This window comes from Octodon degus, unplaced genomic scaffold (genome assembly GCF_000260255.1).
Source record: "Octodon degus isolate 3935 unplaced genomic scaffold, OctDeg1.0 scaffold00089, whole genome shotgun sequence".
Classification (NCBI taxonomy): Eukaryota; Metazoa; Chordata; class Mammalia; order Rodentia; family Octodontidae; genus Octodon; species Octodon degus.
In genome coordinates, this window is record NW_004524665.1 from 3,026,469 (window position 1) to 3,048,938 (window position 22,470).

Here is a 22,470-nt window from a genome sequence, read left to right on the forward strand (position 1 = left end):
ATTTATTTATTTTTTGAAATATCTAGCCAGTTGGGTGTATACCTGCTGCACAATACTGTGTATCTTTCAGCAAGAAAAACACTGACTCTGAAGAGCAAAGATGTGACACAACTAATCTGGTATGATGAGAATCTGTTCTAAGTGTTCATTTGTCTGGGGTAAGGGCATCATATACCTGTTCATTTAAGAAAATTGTGGACTGTTCCACAATATAAGGACTATTCTTTAGTTTTAAGTAGTGTTGGGTATTGAAGCCATGGCCTACAGCACCTTAGCCATTCACTAGGTGCTGAGTGCTAGAGCTGCGTCCCCCACTTATGCCATGAACTCTTCAACACATGCTAGTAGCTTGGGCTCCTTCTGTTGGTTCTCACAAGTGTGCTTCTCTGGGGCGGGGGGCAGGCTGAGCCTTCAGTTGAACCCAGGCACCTTGCTCTTTGACTTCCTTCTTTTTCTGATCATTTTCCTTGATGCCTTCCAGGCAGCTATCTCAGCTCTTGGAGTATGTGATATGCCTGACATGCACATTAATTCTCTTGTCAAAGACCTTACATTTAGCTTGCTTGTTTACAATGCCACCAGCATGCTGGGCCACACTGTAGACTTCCAGTTTCATCATGCTAACATCTGTGTGGCATTCATTTTTGAACAGTACCCATTCCTTTGATGTCTACATCGTCACCCTTTTTGTAGATTCATCTATCTGTGGCTAAAGTAATAACCTCATGTTTTCTAAAAGGCCTGGAGAACATACACAGGGTTCCTCTCCATCTTTCCTTTTGTGTTCTTTGTTTTGGCAAATTACTGCCAGATGAAAGAAAGGTTTTCTGGCTTTGCTTGTTTTCTTTTTTATTAGCGTCTTTGTTATATTTTCTACTTCTTTGTATTCCTAAAGTTGCCTTCACTCTGATTTTGTTAAAATAAGGCTATTCAGGATTTCTCTAGGCCAGTGGGCCTACATAACAACTGTGTTACCCGGAAGAGAAGGTTATGTGACCACCTCTTGTCCTGGATCCTCCTTTGTGCTTTCTTGGTGGTGTCATCCATTCTGGAAGACTTTGGGTTGCTGTCTTCATGCAGACAGCTGGCTAATTTTTCTCTGCAAGTTACCCTCTACTTGCTAAGCATTTGGTAGATTGCTCATAGAGAGGGCTATAGTACCTGAAGTAGAATTCATCTCCTCTGTGACATAGTGACATTCCTGTGTCTCAGTCCCTGAGCTGGAAACCTACCCATTTGCCATGTGTGGCTTCCTTCCTGCCCTTCCCGGTTGCCAGGTGTGCCAGTTGGTGCTGTGGAATGCCGGGCAAGGGCTGCTGCTTCCTAGTTTCTGCTTGCCCAAGTCCAGTTCAGGCCTTCCTTCCCTGGCTCTGGTGTTTTTCTCCTGAGACGCAGCTGTTGCTAGTCTCTCTGCCTCCTTTGACTCCCAGTCCTGTACCAGGTTGGTTTTTCCAGAGATACAATTCTGATCAGTTATTCTTCTCTTCTGCTCATTCATGCTTTAGCAGCTCCCTAACATCTTTAAAAAACAAAGCCAGTTTTCTGGGTCTTCCAACTTGTTTTAATTTCCTTGTCACTGCCTCCCTCTGTGTAGGTGGGACTTCAGCCAAATGGAGTTAGTTGCTGGAATGTGCCTGTATTTTCTGTTTACATCTCTGTTTTGGCTTGCTTTTGCCAGGAGTATGCTGTTCCCAGATTCTTAGTTCTTCCTTAAAGTCTTTTCTTAAGTTCTCTCAGATGTCCACATTGGAAGATAATTTTGTCCCCCTCTCCTCATAGTACAATAAGGTGCTAATCACTCCCAAGGTATATTGTTATTTCAACATGAATTTTTAAACTTAGTGACCTTTTATCCTTCATTCTGCTCAGAGGATTGACTCGGCCTGCAAGTTGAGACGTGGGTAATGACCTGGAGGAGAAACGGGCATGAAAAAGACAGGGCAAGAGACACGAGAGACGGAGACAAGACAGGCTTTCTGATCAAGTCTCGTTTATTGAGGAAGTGAACAGGGTCTAAATAGCTGTATAGTGGAAGTAGTTGGGTGGGACTAGTTGTGGATTGGTAGTGGAGGTCTAGGACCACAGGAAGATGTCGAGGCAAGCGGGGATTGGTGCTGCAGCACTTCTTGCCCAAATAAGGGAAAATATAACAGGAGCATTCTATCGCCCCCCACAGAGGATGAGTGCATTTCTGGATTAACCTTAAGCTGGTCTGGACCACTCTATACCATTCCTGTTTTCTGATGCTTCTCTAATCCCATCTCTGATGCTGTGTCCTTGCAGCTGGATTGTCCCTGAAGTACTTTTTACATCACTAAATGGCCTGTTGTCTTTGTTGCTTCTCCTCTCCTGAGTTAGTATTAATCTTAATTTAAAGAGAAGTGACATCTTTTGCTGAAGGCTGTGTGTGGGAAATTGGTGGGAGGGGAGGCCGTGGTGACATATCCACTGTCTACATGGCACTCACTGCAGCTTGCTGACCCAGGCAGCCACCCTTGTGTTCTCGAGAAGTGGCTGCCTGAACTGATGAATGGACATCTGATTGGGGTGATGGCAGGTAAGACTAGGGGACTGCAGTGTTGCCAGGTGTTATAAGCTTGTGAGCTACCTGGGGTTGTTTGCATTATTCTGGACATCAGTTTTGTTGTGATGAGTTGGTTTTGTGGATGAACTCTCAGGGACTCACTGGCTTTATCTCAGTGGTATCCTGCCTGTCCCAAGGCTCAACTTAACATAAATGCCACAACTTGTGCTCCATGTTAGTGCCCACAAGAGCTACTGGGTGATAGATGTTATGCAGTCTTTCAAAGCCATGTTGCCCCTGTTTTCCTGTGTCCCACAAGCTGAAGGCAAGAGCATAGTTCCTGATTTCCCGTTTCATTGCCTGTTTGGGGAGAGCTTTAGCTGAGGTGCCCCAAAGGAGCAAGCTAGTGTGCCTGTGAGGGGAAAGGGCTCCAAATGAAGCCCAGCACAGATGGTGTACTTAGCAATCTGGCCAGGAGAAGGTGACTGCAGAGCCCAGACGGGCACCGTGGGACCTTTGCCTCTGAGTATATCTGTGTGCTAAGCTTCTGACGGACAGCAGGAGGCCGCAGGTAACTGCTGCTGCTCATCAGTCTGTCTTTGGTTTCAGCTAGAGACACCGGAGCTGTCCACGGCAGGGAGAGCGCCAAGCTGAGGTAGCCCTAAAGAGAAGAGCTGACCTTTAGCCAAAATGAGCCATTCTGAGCACAGGCTGAGCTCCCGGCCCCTGGGAGCCCCCAAAGGTGGTGGTAAGGAAGATGGCGTCTGGAGGGTGAAGCATGGGAAGAATGGGAGTGGAGGTGGAGGGTGGCTCTTGGGACTGGAGGGGACTGCAGTTCTTTTGGTGAAATGTTAAAGATTCTGCTGTGTTTTTGTTCAAGAATTGGGTGTGGTTTCTCATTGTCTTAATTTATTGTTATATTGAGTGCAGGAGTTCAATTTCCTTTAGAAAAGTGACAATCTTTTAATCTTTTGAAATTTCTGTTTTTTAAAATTTTATATCTATAAACAGCAAAGCACACTGAACCCATTATTCAGATTTTGTTCCATGCATGTGGTGTTTACTTAGAAATCAAGTCCCATCTGTGTATATTTTATTCATGTTTCTTACCCATTCTTTTCTTTTACTGACTGAATCATCAAGTTGCATTTTCTTGTTAGTTTTTATAGATAATATTAATAATACTAATAGTAACAGAAAGGGATAATACCTCCAGTTTTAAATGCAGAGATGTTTGAAGAAAAGGGCTGACAGCTGTCTTGTATTTCTAGGTGTGTCCTCTGCAGTTTGCCCACTTGGTGCTGGTGCTTCGCCAGGTAACAAAAAGTCAAAGAACAAGTCTATGCGAGGGAAGAAAAAGAGCATATTTGAAACCTACATGTCCAAGGAAGATGTTTCGGAAGGCTTGAAGAGAGGAATGTTAATCCAGGTGCTTAAAACCTCCTGGCAAACTGTTCCTGCAGCAATCTACTGTTCCTTCAACTTGTTTCCTGTTCTGCACTTATGTGCTTAGAGGTGATGATGTAACGAGTGCAGGGCTTGCTGCTTCTTAGGCCTCTGGAACGTGTGGAACATTGAATAGTTCAGCTTGCCTGAAGCACACGGATCTGAATGGATGAGAAGACTGGCTAAGATTGCATGGAAACAGCCAACAGCCACAGACAGTATTTGTTGGGTGCCTGATAGTTTCCTAGATGTGTTCACAAGCTGGTGTGGGGGTTTGATTGAGTCAGTGTTTCCTAAGCATCTTCTGTGACAGAAAGGCACGTGCCGTAGGGTGCTTTTGTGAGGACCAAGGATGAGATGTCCTGTGCTTAGAGAACATCTGACTTAGATGAGTTGCAGCCAAGCAAGGGAATGTCATGTGAATGAGTGGTTTGGAATGAAATGCTCAGATAGAAGGGTTCCCAGGGTGGACCGGACAATGTTGGGATGGAATTGTGGACCGGAGCTCTGGAGAGGGCTCTACGCAGAGCTGTTCCCAGGGCTGGGTCCAGCAAGGTGAGCAATCTGGACCTGTTAGGCAAGTGACATGTTTGGGAGGGAGAGGTGGTGAGCTGCTGGGGTGAACAGACGGTCTGTGGAGTGACATGCACTCAGGCAGCCGAGGTTTCCTTGGGCAGGAAAGCCCAAGTGGGTGTAGGTAAGGATGCTGGGGAGGGGACCAAGGCTGTGTGTTCTTTGAACTAAGTCTGTTTCAAAAACTTTGGATTAATGTAGATATGCAGCCGGTACTCCAACTGCTGTACCTGAACCCCTGAAAATGTTGACTGTGTCTCATTTTCTTTCATTCTGACAGCCCTGTTTCTATATTTGTGCTGTTCACTGAAAGTCAGTCTGAAAATAGTTATTGTCACCTTCTCTCATGTTTTATGACCTTTCCTTCTTTGTGTGGGGCAAGTGCATTCTTGGTTGACCTAGAGTAGAAAACTGATTTTTAACAAGTGAGTTGATTTTTCTGGTTCTAGGAGTACCATTGCCTATTTTTTTTCTTAAGCTTTCCTTGGATTTCTTCAACAAGGCCCCTTTTTGGGGAGTGGGAGCTGCATGTGGACATAGCTTTCTTCATTAGTCTATTCATTTGCTCTTCACTGCTCAGTTGGGTCCCGAGCTCCATCCCCTTCAGTGTCCTGGCTTTCCTGGTCCAAGGACTTGTGTGTTACTCCCGCGTTCATCTCCCATCATTCTCTGGGAATGCTCTGCCCCATTCACCCTGAATTTGTAGAGTTGGCCTCTAAACCCTGATCTGGGACTCCTGTGATGCTGTCTTTGCTGTGACTCATGCTGGGGACACCTTCTTGTACTACCTGGATGTAATTGTGCTCACCTTTTCAGTCTCTACCTGAAGTCCCCCACTTCTCCATGCAGAGCTGGCTTCTCTGCCTTTCAAAAAGCAGGCTTCTTATTTACACATTAAACCCATCATCATTGCTTCCTTTTCTCTTTCTCCAAGTAGATGCTTCATTTCCTGAGGACAGGGTCATGTCTTATTTCACAAGTTTGCCCAGTTCCTGGAATTTGACTAATGCACAATAAATTTATGTTGAATAAATACTTTCGATTGAGCCAAATAAAGATCAGGGTACTGTATTTAATTTTTTAATTTTTAATTTATTTATTATTTATTTATTTATTTATTTTTTGTGGTACCTGGGATTGAACTCATGACCTTGCGCTTGCCAGGCAAGCTCTTATTCTATTGAGGGATCTCCCCATCCCAGGATACTGTATTTTGAAGAAGAGTAAGGAGAACCTTAGTTATAATTTGAATGAAAAGTAGCTTAGAATTTTGGTTATAGGATTATACAGAGACAGTGTGAGAATAATAGTGCAAAAATGGTATTCATTTTTTGCTCTGTTAATTTTTACGTTTGGAGTGATTCTTTTTGTTGATATTAAAACAAAACAAAACAAAAAGCAAAAATATGATCAATACAACTCTCATTCCCAGGAGTTTGTGATTCCTCTTGGCCTGTGACATCATGAGACTGTTGGCTACACATGGGAACAGTTGTTCTTTGCAGATGGGGCAGGAATAGGTTCCAGATATGAGGTCACTATGTGAACTATACACACTGTAAATAAGATTTTCATAGGCAGAGAAATACAGTCCATCTGCTTGCTGTGCGTGGGCCTTGCTGGGGCAGCACAGAGCCAGACAAGAAAGGCAGTGTTAATGCTGCTAGAGAAAGTTAGGTGATCCAATAGGTGATCAGACACACTTCCAGCTATGTATGTCAGGACCTTCTTTTTTGCCCCCCAACAGGAGAAAAATGATTTTATTGAGACTAGGGAATTTTAAAATTAGGAGTAGAATAATATCTTCTATGTTGACCAGAAATTTGACATTTCACTCTTTTGCACTGTGTAGAAAAGAGGAAATCATCATGACCAAGATAGCTCATTTCTGTATTTGAAATTGACCAATAGGCATGCATGATCATGCATATGCAAGTTTTTATTTTTGCTTTTTAGTTTCTGAGACAAGATCTTACTATTTAGTTCACGTCGATCTTGTACTTTTTTTTTTTTTTTCATGGTAACAGGGATTGAACTCAGAACCTTGTCTGTGCTTTGCAGGTGCTTATGCCACTGAGCTATCTCCCTGGCCCTCATGTCGATCTTGAACTCACTATGTAGTACAGGTTGGTCTTGGATTAGTGGCGATCCTCTTGATTCAGTCTCCTGAGGGCTGAGATTATAGGTGTATACTCTACTAGCCATGCAGTTTTGAAGTGTTTTTAATGCACGGGTTCTCTTATCCAAGAGTCATTTCTGTTTCTGCAGGTGTAGTGTGAAGGTTGTTGTAGGAGATGTTGGAAGGTAAGTGGGGGGCAGGCATGCTTGGATGGAGTTCCTGTTTGGGGTCGTGATCAAGGTGACATGGGTGTGAAGATGAGAGAATTGGCTGTTTCAGAGCTAGATGAAGCTTTGGCTCAAGGAAGATGAGCCTGCAGAGCTGCCTGAGGTGTGATATCAGAGTTTCTCCTGGAATAGAATATTGGTGTGATAGTGTGATTGGCAGGGTGGATTTATTTTTTAAATTATAATTTATTTATTTACTTGGTACAGGGTCTCACTATGCAGCTTGGACTTGTAGTGGTGGCAGACATGGCATACCTGGGGTTTGGAGCAAGCATGGTATGTGGTACCAGGGATTGAACCTGGGTCCTTGCTCTCTCCAGGCAGGCACTTAGACCTCCAAGCTATCTCCCTGGCCCGTGATGGTATGATTAGACTTCTGAGAAAATTCTTGTCTAGGAAGATGGAGGGCAGGGTGAGCTGGTTTCTGGGACCTTTCCCCTTTGGTAAGAGTGAAATCAGCTGGAGAATGTTGGGGGTAAATTCAAGATGAGAAGAGTAGAGGTCGCTTTACAGTAGAATGCCTGTTTCTTCTGAAGGAAGAGGTAGTATCCATAACATTAATACCAGGGGCAGTGGGAAAACTTCAACTCTGTGTACATTAATTAATTAACTCAACAGTCTAAATGCCAAACATATACACACTGACCAAGATAAGAAGTCCCTGGAGATGTAGAAAAATTAAGTAATCCAGAAGAGATTATAGACTGTTAGGGAAACACAGATGAGAGAGAATAGTTGGGAATACCTCTCTGAGGTGGTTATCTGAGCTGAGAGCAGCCAAGAATGAGTCAGACATTTTAAGGCTTAGGAAAAGATGCAGGCAGAGAGATCATGATGGAAGATGGCAAGCGAAGAGGGCTTGGTGTTTTGAGGTGCAAGGAGGAAGCCTGTTGGAACATATGTGGACAGAGGAAATTATAAGCTGCAGAGTTAGGCAGCAGCCCAGGATACAGGGTCTCTTGGCTGTGCTGGAGAGTTGGATTTTGTTCAGAGAACACTAGAAAGTCATTGAACGGTATTAGCATCCTGCACACAGACCTGTTTCCTGTCTTAAGACACCTCTCCAGCTATCACAAAGTGGAGAAAGTGGAGTGGAAGCTTCAAGACTACTTAGGCAGCCATTAGAATAAAGTTGGTGAGAACATGGATGCAGGCAAGGATAGTGGCAGCGAGGATGGAGAGCAACGGGTGGACTTGGAGCTCAGGCCCACACAACATACTGACAGTTGGACATGGAAGGGAAAGAAGGGGAGGAATCTAATGTGACTCCCTAGTAAGTGTTTAAGTGCAGCAATTGGATGTTGTCATAACCAATATGGGGAGGCTGAGGGTTGCAATGTGGCGTTGACTGTGGGGAGATCAGGAGAGTGGGTATCACACATGAGTGAAGAGACCCTGGGAGCTGTGACAGAAGCAGGGTGGCATCTGCCATGGCCAAGAGCTGAGGAGACTGAGGGGCTTGGTGTGGCAGGTAGTGCACAGCTTACTTGTCCAGTCAGTGCCCCCATTTTCTTGACTGCTAGAATATGGCAAGAGTGTAGTATGGTAAAGCTTGGGAGGGTTAAGTTAGTTCAGAGATGCAGAACTCTGCACGTTCTGTGTGGCCCGTGCTGCACCTATGTAAGTGGTCCTTGAGATCATCTTTATTGCTGTCAGAGGGGCATCTGTTCTGTAGCTCAGGTGGTTGCTGCCATGTGCACATAGCTGTCCACAGCTGCTAGAGCTTATGATTTTTTTCAAGAAAATACATATTTTTTATGTGTGAAATTCCTCAGCTTAAGCATTCTCAAACATCCTATAAGCCAAATAAAACATGTTTGTGATTGCCAGCTTGGACTAATTAGCCCAGTTATGTGGTATTTTTCTACAGTACCGTTCAGCTCTGCAAGTGTAGGCAGGGGAAAGGCAGATAGTGGGAGCCACTCAAGATGGGGGCTTTTCAGGCTGAGGAGAAAGAAGGAGGCCCAAGGCCCAAGGTCTGTGGGTGTGAGGTAGTGGCAGGCCGTAGCATGTGTGGAGCCACGGGAGGGAGTAAATTGAGGGTAGGACAATGAAATGAGTAGTAAAAGTGTGGTCTGGGCTGTGGTTTGGCCGTCTTGGTGAAATTGAAGAATTGTTGAAGTGGTGTTTCCACAGTGAGTTGGAAGGACAGTGGAGTGTCATCAGAAAGACTATTTGGCTTTTTGTATTTGGAAGTAAAGTGGTGCTGATGACAAGGGACAGGTGGTGGACATGGCTGGGGTGAGAGGAAAATGTGGTTGCAGTGACAGTTTGGGGTGGTCTTGTCATTGGCATAGGCAGAAAATCCTAAAGGAGTTTACAGGAGTAGGGGTGGGACATCCAGCCCTGAGTCCAAACAGTGAATTAAAGCAGTTAGCAGAAAGTTTGAAGATAACAGCATTAAGGAATACAGCAGGAGCTAATGACACAGCTTCAAAGGATTTGGAGGTTTTGAAAGAAAATATAGGGGGAAAAATGAAAGGTATGATAGGGAAGTGGGGAGAAGACAGTTTCCCCCCAGTCCTGGAGATCCATATGTGTGAGCAAGAAAGAGTCTCTTGTGAGCATGCCAGGGAGGTGATCAGCCAGACACAGGCAGGCTTTGACTTGGCAAGGAGGTGCAGGAGCAATCGAGCTGCCTCTGGAAGAAGAGTTGGGCCCCTCACTGGTCAGGTTCCAGGCCCAGGAGAGTGTTAGGAAGGAGAGACAGTGCCTCAGGTAAAGCTAGGGGCTGACTGGAAAGTAGGAAGGTGAAGCGCATGTGTGAAGTCTGCCCCAGCTGCTCCTTTGTCTCTCCTCCATCAGGCCAGGCCGTCATCAGTGGTCCTGATCATCTGTTGTGGGCCCTGCTGTTGGAGCTCCTTTCTTAGAATGACTGTGTTCTCCAGGGTCTCTTCCTGAGGTCCACTTTTTAAGAATTGTGCTCCTATCAAATCTACAAATGCTATTCTGGAACAAGGCTTTTATCCATGTGATATGCTTTTCTGTATTGGGAAGTTTAGGACAGGGAATCAAGAATACCATCTTTAACATGCTTTGCATGTCTTTTAGAGTCTAGAAACAGCTTGGGCTGCTTGGGCTCACCATTAACTTCTGAATACTCAGTAACTTAAGGCACATTCAGAGCAGGAACATTTTCATTCAGTACTTTTTTATGTGCTAACCTTTTGCTGAACCAGGAGGGACTATGGGAGAATAGGAATTAAAAAAAGAAAAATCTGCCTGGATCCAGAGGACCAGAAAGTAAAATTGTGGAAAATATCATTTCAGTGAATCTACTTTTGTTGTCTGGGGTTTCTTCCCCTCCCTAGATGGAGGCCTGAGAAGGTAGAGCCTGTCTGTTACTCTCATTGTGCTCCCGCCACTGAGAGTGCCTGTTGTCTGAGTTGTCAGCAAATACTTATTGGCTGGGTGAATATTCTTGATCAGTGTAAGTCTCCCCATCTTTCCCAAACAGTTCCAGCTGGGCTAGTGGTAAACCTGCTCCAGCCCTCTTTATATGGAGGCCCCTTCACTAACCCTGTGCAGAGTGGCGGCCTTCTCACCCACTTCTGCTGTCCTCCCTGCTGATTTCCCTGCAGGATTTGCAGTTCCCTAAGGACAAGGTCAGGTGCCATCGCTGAAGCCTGTCCTAGTGCTCAGCTGAAAGTAAGCTGCACCCTCTGTTGATGGCAGTCTGCACAAGGATCACACTTGTTTATCATTCTGTTTCCTATTGTGTCTCTCTCTGAGCCTTTGACCATAGCCAGTACTTGATAAATAACTAGGGACTGGATGGTCGTTTGTAGTAGTGTACTTGGAATGGAAATTTGTAATTTAACCATGGTACAGCGGTGAAAGAATGAAATTATTTTCTGCCTAATATTATGCCTTCACCTATTTTGTGAATTATATATCTTTGAGTCATTTGCTTTAGGAGCAGAGGTTATTTCAAACACTTTCTCAAGTTATCCTTTGAGTCTGGCTGTTAGGAAAATAACTGCTTCCACCCATGTGTTCCAGTGGGCTGCGAGTGCAGCTGGAACCTGGGAGGCTTATGGCTTCCTGCAAAGGCCTGAAACACTGAACTGCTATTGAAGACTACTCCCATGTGCGCCCCTGTGCATAAATAGAAGCGGACCCTGATTTGGCGCTGGAATAACATGAAGTCAAAGGCAGACTGGGTGGCCTGGCTATTGGAGCCAGCATTCCCTTTTGCGTTAAGAGCTGGTTGTGGACCATTTTGAATTATTGACTCATTTAGCTCTGCAGAGGGGCCAGAGTAAAGCTCATACATGCCTTTCCCTGAGCCTAAGTTGCAGGTTGGAAATAAGCTTGTATCACTGCACATTTTCACAGAAATAAGCACTTTTGAAAAGGTCTTGGAAGAGGGGAGGATAAAAAGATTATTATGCAGCGAGGCATAATGCCTAGATAACCTGTTCTTAGAGTGAGGGTTTCAGTGTGAAGATTGGCATATAGGTGTCACTTTCCTACTCTGTGCATCTCTGCTGTTTCTCATCTTGGTGAATTTGCAGTGAAGTATCAGTCCCAGTGTGAAGTTTTAGTGGAATCTGGTATTATATGCTCAGTGTAGGTCAGGTTCCATGCATTTAATGAATATTTCTCATACCTTTAACTTGTTTTCTACATGAATTTTTTTAAATAGATCTTTATTGGAGAGTAACATACATGTGGAAAAATCATAAATATACAGCTAGTTAGATTCTCACAGATTTTATTTTTGTTTTAAAGGGTGTGCTGAGAATTAATCCAAAGAAGTTTCATGAAGCCTTTATTCCTTCCCCGGTAAGTTCAGTAATTTTATAATAAACTTAATGTCACATTTAATTTTTTAGATGTGCTCTGAAAGTGAAATAATATATTCTAATTGAAAAGCAGAGTAGTAAAACAAAATTGAGGATGGGCAAAGATTTGTTTCAGGTTTTTAAATAAACAAAATTTGCCTTTGGTTCACCACCCTTTCTGCCAGTCTTAAAATCATGCAGCAGATGAAAGGACCAGCATTTGTTACAAGGCTGGAGAGCAGCTGGACCTGGACAGACTAGCTGCCAGCTCGAGTAATTGGATGCCCTTGGTTTATAGCTTAAAAGGATTTATGCTTTTTTTCCACTGATTTAAGTTAATCTTTCCTAAACCTGTATGCTATCTACTTTCGATCTACTGCATGAGCTAATCTGAACATTTGTCCAAAAATAACGTGCAATGCTTTTTTTTTTGGTTGGAGTTTCTCACTTTACTTTTGTGCAGGTGATGGGGTGGTGGGAGGCTACAGACCCCTTCTTACATTCATAGCCATGTTAGGAGGTTCTTTCCAGATAGGGCAAGTTCTCACTGGGCTAGACTTTGCAGCACGTCTTTAGACAGGCTTGATTTTTTTTTTTTTTTGTCTTTCATATATATTTTTAATGTAACTGGACACCTACCAGAACAAATGACCCAAAAACTCATTGTCAAGAAAACAAAATGGTATAGATTACATAGGGAAAAACATTCTTCAAAAATATGTAAACATTTCAGATAAATTTAACATTCTTCTTTGACAAAATTATAGGTGTAAGCTATAGAAGACAACAATGCCGCCTTCCCTATATCCTCCCTTTTCTTTCTTTCTTTCTTTTTTTTTTTTAAATGTACTTAGTACAGGGTCTACAGGATCTCAGTTCACAGATGGGACTTGTAGTGATCCTCCTGTTTTCAGCCTGCCAAGTGCTGGGATTACAAGCCCATGCTACCACACCCTGTCTCAGCCACTGTCTCAGTGCGCTCTGGGGGCAGGGCCAGCACAGCACACCAGGGTTTGAACCTTGGTCCCTGTGCCTGCCTAAGCAGGCACTTTAGTCCATTGAGCTCTCTGGCCTCTGCCCCACACCATTTTCTTTATTCATTTTCTGCCTTAATCCTCAACCAGCATTTAGTAAGTGAAACAAAATGCCAGGCAATGTGCAGAGCAGCCCTTTCCCTCAAGTAAAAACTGATCCGGTGATTATAGCAAACAAGCAATTTCATTACAATAAACTTACATATTCTAATAGATGAAAATAGTAGTTGCATTTGTGTCTGAAGGAAGGTCTCGATACCTCCATGCACATGGAAATCTCTCCTGATATTACTTGAATGATATGGACAGGCTTGATTGTGAGAAGTGGAGAGAACAATGTTTTTCAGTTTCTGACCAAACTTCTCTAGATGCTGTATGGATAGCTACAGAAGTATAGGTTTTTCACAGTAGAAGAGATAAACTTATATAGGGATAAACTTCTTACAGATGAGTAAATGTCATACCCCATTTCAGTTAGTGTATTTCATGTGTGAAATGACAAGTTTCATGAGAGTGTATGTCTAGTCATCTATTTCATAGGTGATAGTATGATTGTTGTTATAGTAACTTCAAGACCTGTTTTCAAGCCCTACTTAGTGCCTTTCCCACTCTCCTTCCAGAAGCCAAGAAGTCTCCTTTGCATCCAAGTAAAGGTTCTATTCACTGGGTTAGATAAAAAACGTTACTGACATGTCCCATTATTCTCTCTTAGTCACCCTGTGTTCCCATGGCAGAAAACAGTGTGTTTCCTGACCCTGGAACTTGAGTTTGCAGAAGTGAGGGTGAGCTCTGAGGTGGTCATGTAGCTGCAGGAGCAATTCTGTCATACAGGGAAATGCAGTTTACATGGTGTTAGACTCTTCTGCTTAAGGAAGAGGTGAAGATCATGTAGAGAGATTGTAGAACTACCCATGAGCATCACCTAGGAAGTCATGCTGTTGGAGATGCAGATGCCATCCCTCAGAAGTCCTGCAACATCAGCATCTTCTCCACATTAGGAAGGCTTTCATTGATGGCATACCAGTTGGAGGGGCTTAACATATTAGGAGCCCTTGCCTGTGGAAAACATGGATGTTTTAGCTCAGTGGCACAAGTGCAGTGCCTGCTTGGCAAGTGCAACATCCTGAGTTTGATTCCCAGTACTAAAAAAGAAAGAAAAAATGAATATGTAAGGATTTGATTATAGTAAGGAGTCCATCCCAAGAGCCAGATGTGAACTGAGTAGATTTCAGACCTCCTTTTCTGTGTACATGGAGGTTTATCCTCATCGATTAGAGCAAGAGGGGGGCTATGACATTTAAAAATGTTACTGCTAGCTTTGTCTCTCCCATAAGTGTAGAGCCATGAGGTTTTCTAAGTTAAGTCCTTGTTATGTCAGCACTTAACAAGTGTGAGGCCTAGAATAGTATAAAATGAGGCGCACATCCCTTATATCAAGTAGTGAAAAGCTACAAATTGTATTAACAAACTTCCAAGTAAAAAATATTTATAACAAAGTATATTCCTTGCAAAATATGCCTCCATGTACCTGTTTTGTTGAAATGTAGAATTCTCAGATTCCTTGGTGCTCCATGATGAACTGTGGAGAGGCTCTGGCTCTGGCCTTCCTCTTTCCCGCTGTAAACCTTGCTTGCTGTCCTCTCATGGCTTCCTTACTGTGAGTGAGGGCTCTGCATGCATATATATGGGCATCCTACGCGTGCGTCTAAACTCTTTGTACCCCTTAGAAATATCTGTCATTTAGGTCAGCCAGTGAACTTAGGACTGATTACTCCATGTTTAATATCTTTAAATGTCTCAGATGATTTGGATCTCAGAATTCCTTGTCTGATGGAGAAGTGTGTGGGGTTGGGCTATGTTCCTGCAAGTTAGATGAATATACTTTACTTTGCAAATGACGTATCTCCAAGATTCCTGGCTTGTTAAAGGAAATCTGGGAAGTAAAAGCAAAAGTTAGTGATATTTCAAAAGCGTATGCTTATTCTCCTACTCTAAGTTGTATTCCATGTCTTATTTAGTAATTTTTAGACAGTTGTGATGTTAGGATTTGCTTTTTCTATACACCTTTTATCCATTTATCTGGTCCCTAGAGTTGCGATATTATCGCTACTGTAGTAAATAATTTATCTCTAGGTAATTAAGAATAGGCTGTAAGAGCTTCTATTAAGGCACAGTTGCAAGTGATTTTCAATACTCTAGCTTTGGACACTGAAATAATCCTATATTTTTCTTTTGATCATTTTCAGTTTTCAGAGGCATTATAGAAGGTAATTGAGGGGCCAGAGAGATAGCGCAGTGAGTCAGGGCGTAGTGGCACATGCTTGTAATCCCAGCGCTGGGGAGGCTGAAAGCAGGAGGGTCACCACGAGTCTTAGCTGTGTAGTGAGACCCTGCAACAACCAAATACATTAAAAAAACAGAAACAAAAACAGAACAGTTGAAGAGAAAAATAGTAATAGTAGAGGCAGTAAATTACATGTGGATAAACCCAGCCATTAGTGCCTGGACTTCTGAGTAGATGCAGCCAGTGTCCATGTCAGCTGTGAGTTTGTGTGAAGGAAAAAATGCTCACAGGTTGTGTAGGTGGCAGGATGTCAGAACCAGGCCTGTGCTTTGATTAAGTGGGGAGAATAAAGACAGAAATTAATATTAAAGAAGATGTGGTCTCTGCTCTGACAGTAGGAAATAAGATTTCTGTATTTGTAAAATGAAGAGGTAGGTTAAATGTTGACTAATATTTCTCACACTTTAAAATTCCAAGGTTTGTGGAGAGAGGAAAAAAGATTTTATTGTTAGATTTATTCCCAAGACAATAGGCTAAAAATAATGAGTTGATCAGGAGGTATAAAATAATAATTTGTTAGGAGGAAGTTGACTCAGGTTCATTACAATTTTTATGGATGGAAAGCTGATTTGTATTTTCTTTCTTTTTTTTTTTTTTTTTTTACAGTGAGGGAAGCTTTTTTTTTTGGGTTTTTTGCAATTTTTTTTTTCAACAAATAATACACTGCATATATTCTTCTTAGTGGTTAATTGCTGTACAAGATGCGGACTTGTGATCCTATTTACAAACACCATTAGAACAAATCATTCTATTCATTAACAGAATGTAACTATATATCTATCCCAACCACTTTGAATACACAGATACAAAATGGACATTCATCTGTATACCCCATTTTGATTTGTATTTTCTTATGACAAACAAGAAAAAGTAAAATTCAGAGTAAGAGTAAAACCATGTGACTTTCAAGACAGCCAAGATAAAAATTATATTATTAAGACATCTCTTTATCCTGTTTGAGAATGGATAAAAAGGAGAAACAGGCCAGATGGGAAAGCCGGTGGTTCTTTCTTCTTAGCACAGTTTCTATTCTGCATGTTTGGTCTAAGAAGCTTTGTAATTGTGTTCTGCTCCTTGCCAGGGAGCCACCCCTTATTTCTGGTCCAAAGGGAGCTTTGCATCACTGGAAGGTGCTTGGCCATCACGGCACGCTTAGATTGTCCTCATTCACCCCTTCTCCTCAGTATTTTAGGTTACCCCCAAATCCTTTTATATTTCCCCGGCGGATGTTCTCTCCCCTTCCCTCCTGCCTCTCCCCTCCTCTCCTTCATTAGAAGGACGATTTAAACTTAAACCTCCTCACATTTAGTGTCTTTAAAATAAGAGATTGAATGAATCAAGAAGAGCTGTGTGCTGAGGGAATGCCTAGAGGTTGGTGTGGTGTCTGAGGTTCAGCTCAGCCCTGCTTTCCTTGGTGTCTTAGGAGATGAAGGTGACAAAGCCATGATCCTAAGCTTAAACTCTTGAGCGCCAGGCCCTGGTGGTGGCTGCTAATGAAAGTGATTGCATTGCTTATGTTCAACACACGAGATCGGGTTAGACTGACCTCAGAACAGTTCTCTGTAGTCTGAGGAGGTGCCCAAGGACATATTGCTTTATAAGCTGCAGAAAGTGGCTGTGATGACAGTGGGCTGCACTCAGCTAGCTGTTCACTCGGCTTGCTCTCTTTTTACTTCTCTGAGAAGCTCTTCCTGAGGTCTGCTGCAGCTATTCTCCATGGTGAACACAGTAGCTATTCCTCGGGTCTGGCTGTGTGTGTGTGTGTGTGTGTGTGTGTGTGTGTGTGTGTCTTTGTGAGTGATCAGGTTGGCAGGGTGTCAGGCACAGCTACCAACCCATAGCAAGATTGGAGACTGAACAAAAAACTGTTCTGAAAGATCATAATTTATAATTGTAAACTATTAAAAAAATGCTAAATGCCCCCCCCTTGGTAATTTTGGAGTGCCGGTTTTAACTCTCTAAAATTTTGCAGTAATACCTTCAGCTCTTTGAGCATTAAATCTTGTCTATATTGCATGTCTCTTTGGACCCTTTTTCTCATCTCCCATAACAAAAACTAACCTTTGACTTTTGTCTTCTGAAAAGATGCCTGTAATGTGGGCTTCTTGGAAGAAAATAGTGATAAGAGCTTATGTATGTTGTGAAGCATTTTTAAAAAAAATGTATTTAAGTACAGGGAATATAGGGTCACACTAACGCAGATCCAACTCATAAGTGATCCTCCTGTTGTCAGCCTCCCAAGCACTGGGATTACAGGTGTGTACCACCACTCCCAGTCTCAATCACCATTTCAGTGCGCCCCGGGGGCGGGGCTGGCATAACGCATCAGGTATTGAATCCTGGTCCCTGCACCTGGCTAAGTAGGTGCTTTAGTCCGCTGAGCTGTTAGACTGGCCCATGGTGAAGCATTTTGAAGCTGTTTAACTTTCTCCCTTTAAAGGCTAGTCATTTTAGTAGGCTTTGCCGCCTAAGGGATTTGCAGAGCAATTCTGCTTCTCAGGAAGAGCCCATGCCTGTTGAGTGAGAGGTGCTGCCTCTGTGCCTGGTTGGCCTCTACTTGGAGTGGAGTGGGTGGCTTCAAATTGATGGATTGAGGGACAGAGAGAAAGGGGCTGCAACTGGTACTCACTGTGCTCCTCAGCCAGAGAAATGGGGTGCAACAACATTTTGTGAATGTCTTATTTTTCCTTCCTGCTCTCTTTGCCTTCTCCTCTGTCTCCATATAAACCACAGTTGGTTTTCTTTGCCACTTTCCTGATGGGCAAAATTACTTTGCTGGTTTCCTCAAAATCTTGCCCTCACTTGCTTCACTGGGGGGATTATTGTGTATATTGTTTGCCTTCCGTTGTCTGTATCTTTTTTTACCCTTCCTTGATATTTTCTAAAAAATTTATTCAGTATAAAAGTATCAGCATGCTTTCTTTTAGTTAAAACCAAAAAATAATAACTAAGAATAAATAAGACCTTTCTCATTTCAGGACAAGTTTTTCTTTAGGTGCTTGTATTGATTTGCTTGTTTTTGTCCTACCTACACAAAAGCATACCTTTTGTGTATTTGGTGAGTTTCTGCATTCTCCAAGTCTGGCTTTAGGTGCTCATTGCCATTTCTTTCCATTCCCAAAAGACTGAGCTGCGTACTGATGTTCTTGGTAAGTCAGACAGATTGCAGAGTCTGAACATGTTAAACCAAGGGACTAGGTTTTGGTTCAGGCTTTGGTAAGATGATTTTGCCTTCATTTCTCTCTCCCGCCTAGGATGGTGATCGAGACATTTTTATTGACGGGGTTGTTGCACGTAATAGAGCCTTAAATGGAGATCTGGTGGTTGTGAAACTACTTCCTGAGGAGCAGTGGAAGGTGAGTTAAATTTTCCTTTTCTAATTATATTCTTTGTAGTGCCTTTTGTATTCCATGGTTTACCAATTATACGGCATCAACAAGGGAAGTCTCGGCTCCTGAGGCCCACAATGAAAATTGGTTATCACCTCCAACAAGGCTGCTGCGTGCTTGGCCTGGAGGCATCTGCAGAGCAGACATGTGACCATTTGAGTTGTTCTTGCTCCTGTCCAGTCCACCCTGTCAATGCCTTGGTTTCTGGGTTCCTTTTGAGTAGAAAAAGCTTGCAGGCCCAGTTGGACTTGGTATGCATTATTTCCCTAAACCCTGTGCTTTGAGATTTGGAGCAACCAAGCCATGGGGATGTTAGTTTTCTCTACATATTCCTGCTGCCTGAGCTAGAAAACCAGGGCAGTGTACCTGAGTGCCACCAGGCCTCATTGGTGATTGGGCTTCCCTTGGCAGATAAAAATAGTCTATGCAAATTTTTATAAAACAGATTTAGTGGCAGGGGAAAATATTTCTAATGTGAGAGTATTCTAGATTTTAGTTTCTGCCTGTGTCTGTCAATTGAAAAGAAAGATGTGGTTTGAGTTTTTAAATTAAAATTTGTGTTGTGGTTTTAGCTTTTACTACTGTTTTAAGTAATAGTAAGGGTCTGACATTGGAATATTTAGTGTCTTTGAAGGGAACGTGGAACTAGTGGCTTGTAGGTCTAAGTCTAAATGTGTCTTTATGTTGTTTGTTCTGTTTGGCTCAGTTCTTTGGTCCTCAGGAATTCATTGTCTTCAGTGAGGGACAGTACAGGGCAGTGATTTATAGTGGGAGCTGTGAGGTGAGGTTATGTGGGTTTAAATCCCTTCTCATTAATCTCTGCCACCTTCAGTGAATTATACAACCTTTCCACCTCAGATGCCTCATTTTTAAGGTGGGAGTAATTGCAGTACCTACTTTCTAAGTTTGTGATGAACAGTAAGTGAGGTTACTTACAAAAGCCATAGAGTAGTATCTAAAATTTTTAAAATAGTGGGACATTATTATTAGTGTTTCCAAAAAAACTGTAATGTGAGGAATACCACTTTGTCTCAGAACTTTGTTCAGGAGTACATTAAATTCATTTTTATCCACCTGGGCTAAAATAATTGATTACACTATGTGCTAGGTACTCATAGAAAGCAAGGATTTTAGTAGTGATCAGGATAAACATAGTTGGGGTTGGGGAGAAAGCTCTGCAGTCTCAGCACCTGCCTGGCAGGTGCAAGGACCTGGGTTCAATCTCCAGTATCACAAGCTATGCTGGCCCCAGAATCCTCGGTGTGCTGTATTGGCCCCGGGACCGTGTGTGGTGACACATACCTGTAATCCCAGTGCTGGGGAGACTGAGACAGGAGGCTTACTATGAGTCTGAGTTGCATAGTGAGACCCTGTATCAACAACAGCAATAACAATAAAAACAAAAGGATAGACATAGTTCTTGCATCATGGAGCTGACAATCTAGCAGAGAGTACAATGAGGGTGAAACATAATAATCATACTTATACAAATTTAGTTATGATTAGCACTGTGAAGTACAGGGTTTAATATGAGAGTGAATTTTTATAGTTGAGCTCCACCTCCTCACTCCCACCCCTACCGGTTGTGAGTATAACTCCCTCCCTGGGTTCCTTGAAAGCACAGTGAAGGCTTGGCTTCAGGTCCCACTAACATAGATTGATTCAGGCTACTTCCTGTTTTGGAAAAGCATCTCTTAGCATCACAGTGTTGTCCAGAGGAGCAGAGCAAGGCCAGCTGGAATCAAAGGAAGCATTCATAGAGGTTATGCAAAGGGTGAAGAGGTAGCATTTCAATGAAAATGAGCCACAGACATGGCAAGAAAATTTGGCTTCCTTTGATTTAAGGATTGTGACTATTACAATAGATGAAAGAATAATAGTAAGCTGGGTGGATGTCTTAGTCTGCTTTCTGCTGCTATAACTGAATGTCATAGACAGGGTAGTTTATTAAGATAAGAAATTTATTTCAGGGGCCGGGGAGATAGTTCAGTAGGTCCTGAGTTCAATTGCTGGTACTGAAAAAAAAAAAAAAAAAAAAATTCCTACAGTTCTAGAGACTGAGCAATCCAGTGCTAAGGGGCTGCATCTAGGGAGACTTGTTGCTGGTGAAAGGTGGCTCAGGGTATCACATGATGAGACATGGCAGGCTTGCTTATTCTAGTCTTTTTTTTTTTTCTGGCAGTACTAAGGATGAACTCAGGATCTCTGCACTAAGCTACATCCTCAGCCCTTTGTTACTTTTTATTCTGACAGAGGGTCTTGATATGTTGCTAAATTGCCTAGCCTGTGCCTGAAATTTTAATCTTCCTGCCATAGCAACGATCCTCCTGCCTCAGCTTCCTGAGTGCTGGGATTGCAGGCATGTGTCACCATGCTAGCTCTAACAGATGACTTTTTTTTTTTTGTGTGGAACCGGGGATTGAACTCAGGGCCTTGTGCTTGCCAGGGAAGCACTGATTCCACTGAGCCATCTCCCCAGCCCCTTAACAGATGACTTTTGAGATTAAGTTTCAGCATGAGTTTTGGAGGGGACAGGTGCCTATGTAGAAATACCGAAGAAATACTTAGAAAAAGGAGGAAAAAAATCTTCTAGAACTGAGTAGTGATTAGCAAGACCTAAGGCTGATATTACAAACTTCACTTTTTTTTTTTTTTTAATGCATTTAGTACAAGGTCTACAGGGTCTCACTACACAGATTGGATTCATAGTGTTTCTCCTGTTTTCAGCCTTCCAAGCACTGGGATTACAGGGACACACCCCCATGCCCAGTCTCATGCTGGGGATTGAACCCCAGTCCCTGTGTCTGCTTAAGCAGATGTTTTAATCCACTGAGCTATCTGGCTGGCCTTCCATTTGTACTTCGATGTACTAGCAATGAAATGGAAATTTAAAAAATTCTGAAAGTACCATTTAAAATAGAATCAAAAGTATAAAATACTAAGGAATAAACTTGACAAAAATATGTAAGACATATACACTTAAACTATTAAAACATTACTGAGAGAAGTTAAAAATAAGAATAAATGGTGAGAAATACCATATCAATTAAAAGGCACAATATTGTTTTTTTTTGTGTGTGTGTGTGTGGAACTGGGGATTGAACTCAGGCTCTTGTGCTTGCCAGGGAAGAACTTATTCTACTGAGCTATCTCTCTGACCCTGTGATATTGTTAAGATGTTATTTTACTTAAATTGATCTGTAGATTTGGTGTACCCACCCACCCCAAGACATCAGCAGTTTACTTATTTGAAATTACCTTGCTTATGGAACTATGTCCCCAGCCTGTCCCAAACCAGTGGGTCAGTCAACGAAGGTCACCTGGGGGAGGAGCGGGGAATTGAAGAGGGGACAAAGGACAGGAGACGCGAGAAATGGAGACAAGACAGGATTCTGATCAAGTCTCATTTATTCAGGGGAGGTGCTGGGTATATATAGTGGAGGCATAGGGAAATGACGTCAGCAGGTAAAAGGCACAAGTAACTAGGCAACTGGGCTATGACAGGAAGTCCCACCTCCTGGGCATAGCAGGAGACTTATGAGAAATAGGCGGGGTAAGAACTAGGAACCTAGCTCATGAGAGGTAGGGGAGGAGAAAGTCAGTGTCACTAATGATGCTGATGCACCAAGAGAATTTTATAGGTCAGAGGCACTCAGGTGACCATTAAGGGCTACATGGCAGTCATAATGTGGCAGATTCACAGGATTTAGAAAAAGATTCACTTGCAATAGTATTGGAAGCCTGGAGTTATTGTGCCTCCCACACCAGCCCGTTTATAAATTTTTACTGAGACTTTGCTAAGTCATTGAGCTGCTCAGGCTGGGCTTGGACTTGTGAGCTTTCTGCCTCAGCCTCCAGAGTGCTGGGATTATAGGATGACACTACTATACTTGACTAACTGACCTAAAAGAGCCAAAACAAAGAACAACGTGGAGAACATAACAGAGTCTGATTTTAAGACTTAACATTAAAGCTTGTGTAGTGGCCGGGGAGATGGCTTAGTAGAATAAGCACTTCCCTGGCAAGC

General features: G+C 42.7%; 1 protein-coding gene across 3 annotated transcripts in view; it reads left to right on the forward strand.

The window, feature by feature from the left end:
• The window catches only part of Dis3l2 (DIS3 like 3'-5' exoribonuclease 2), a 321,513-nt gene that overhangs the window by 56,121 nt on the left and 242,922 nt on the right, over positions 1–22,470 (forward strand). For 2 of the 3 annotated variants that reach the window (XM_023722254.1, XM_023722257.1), the window contains exons 2-5: positions 3,134–3,272; positions 3,796–3,953; positions 11,624–11,677; positions 18,309–18,410. In XM_023722254.1, the coding sequence (XP_023578022.1) occupies positions 3,215–3,272; positions 3,796–3,953; positions 11,624–11,677; positions 18,309–18,410 (372 nt within the window). In that variant the 5' untranslated portion in view covers positions 3,134–3,214. Of the gene's footprint in view, positions 1–3,133; positions 3,273–3,795; positions 3,954–11,623; positions 11,678–13,422; positions 13,493–18,308; positions 18,411–22,470 lie in introns of those variants that run through there. The other variant, XM_023722255.1, reaches the window with a different exon arrangement.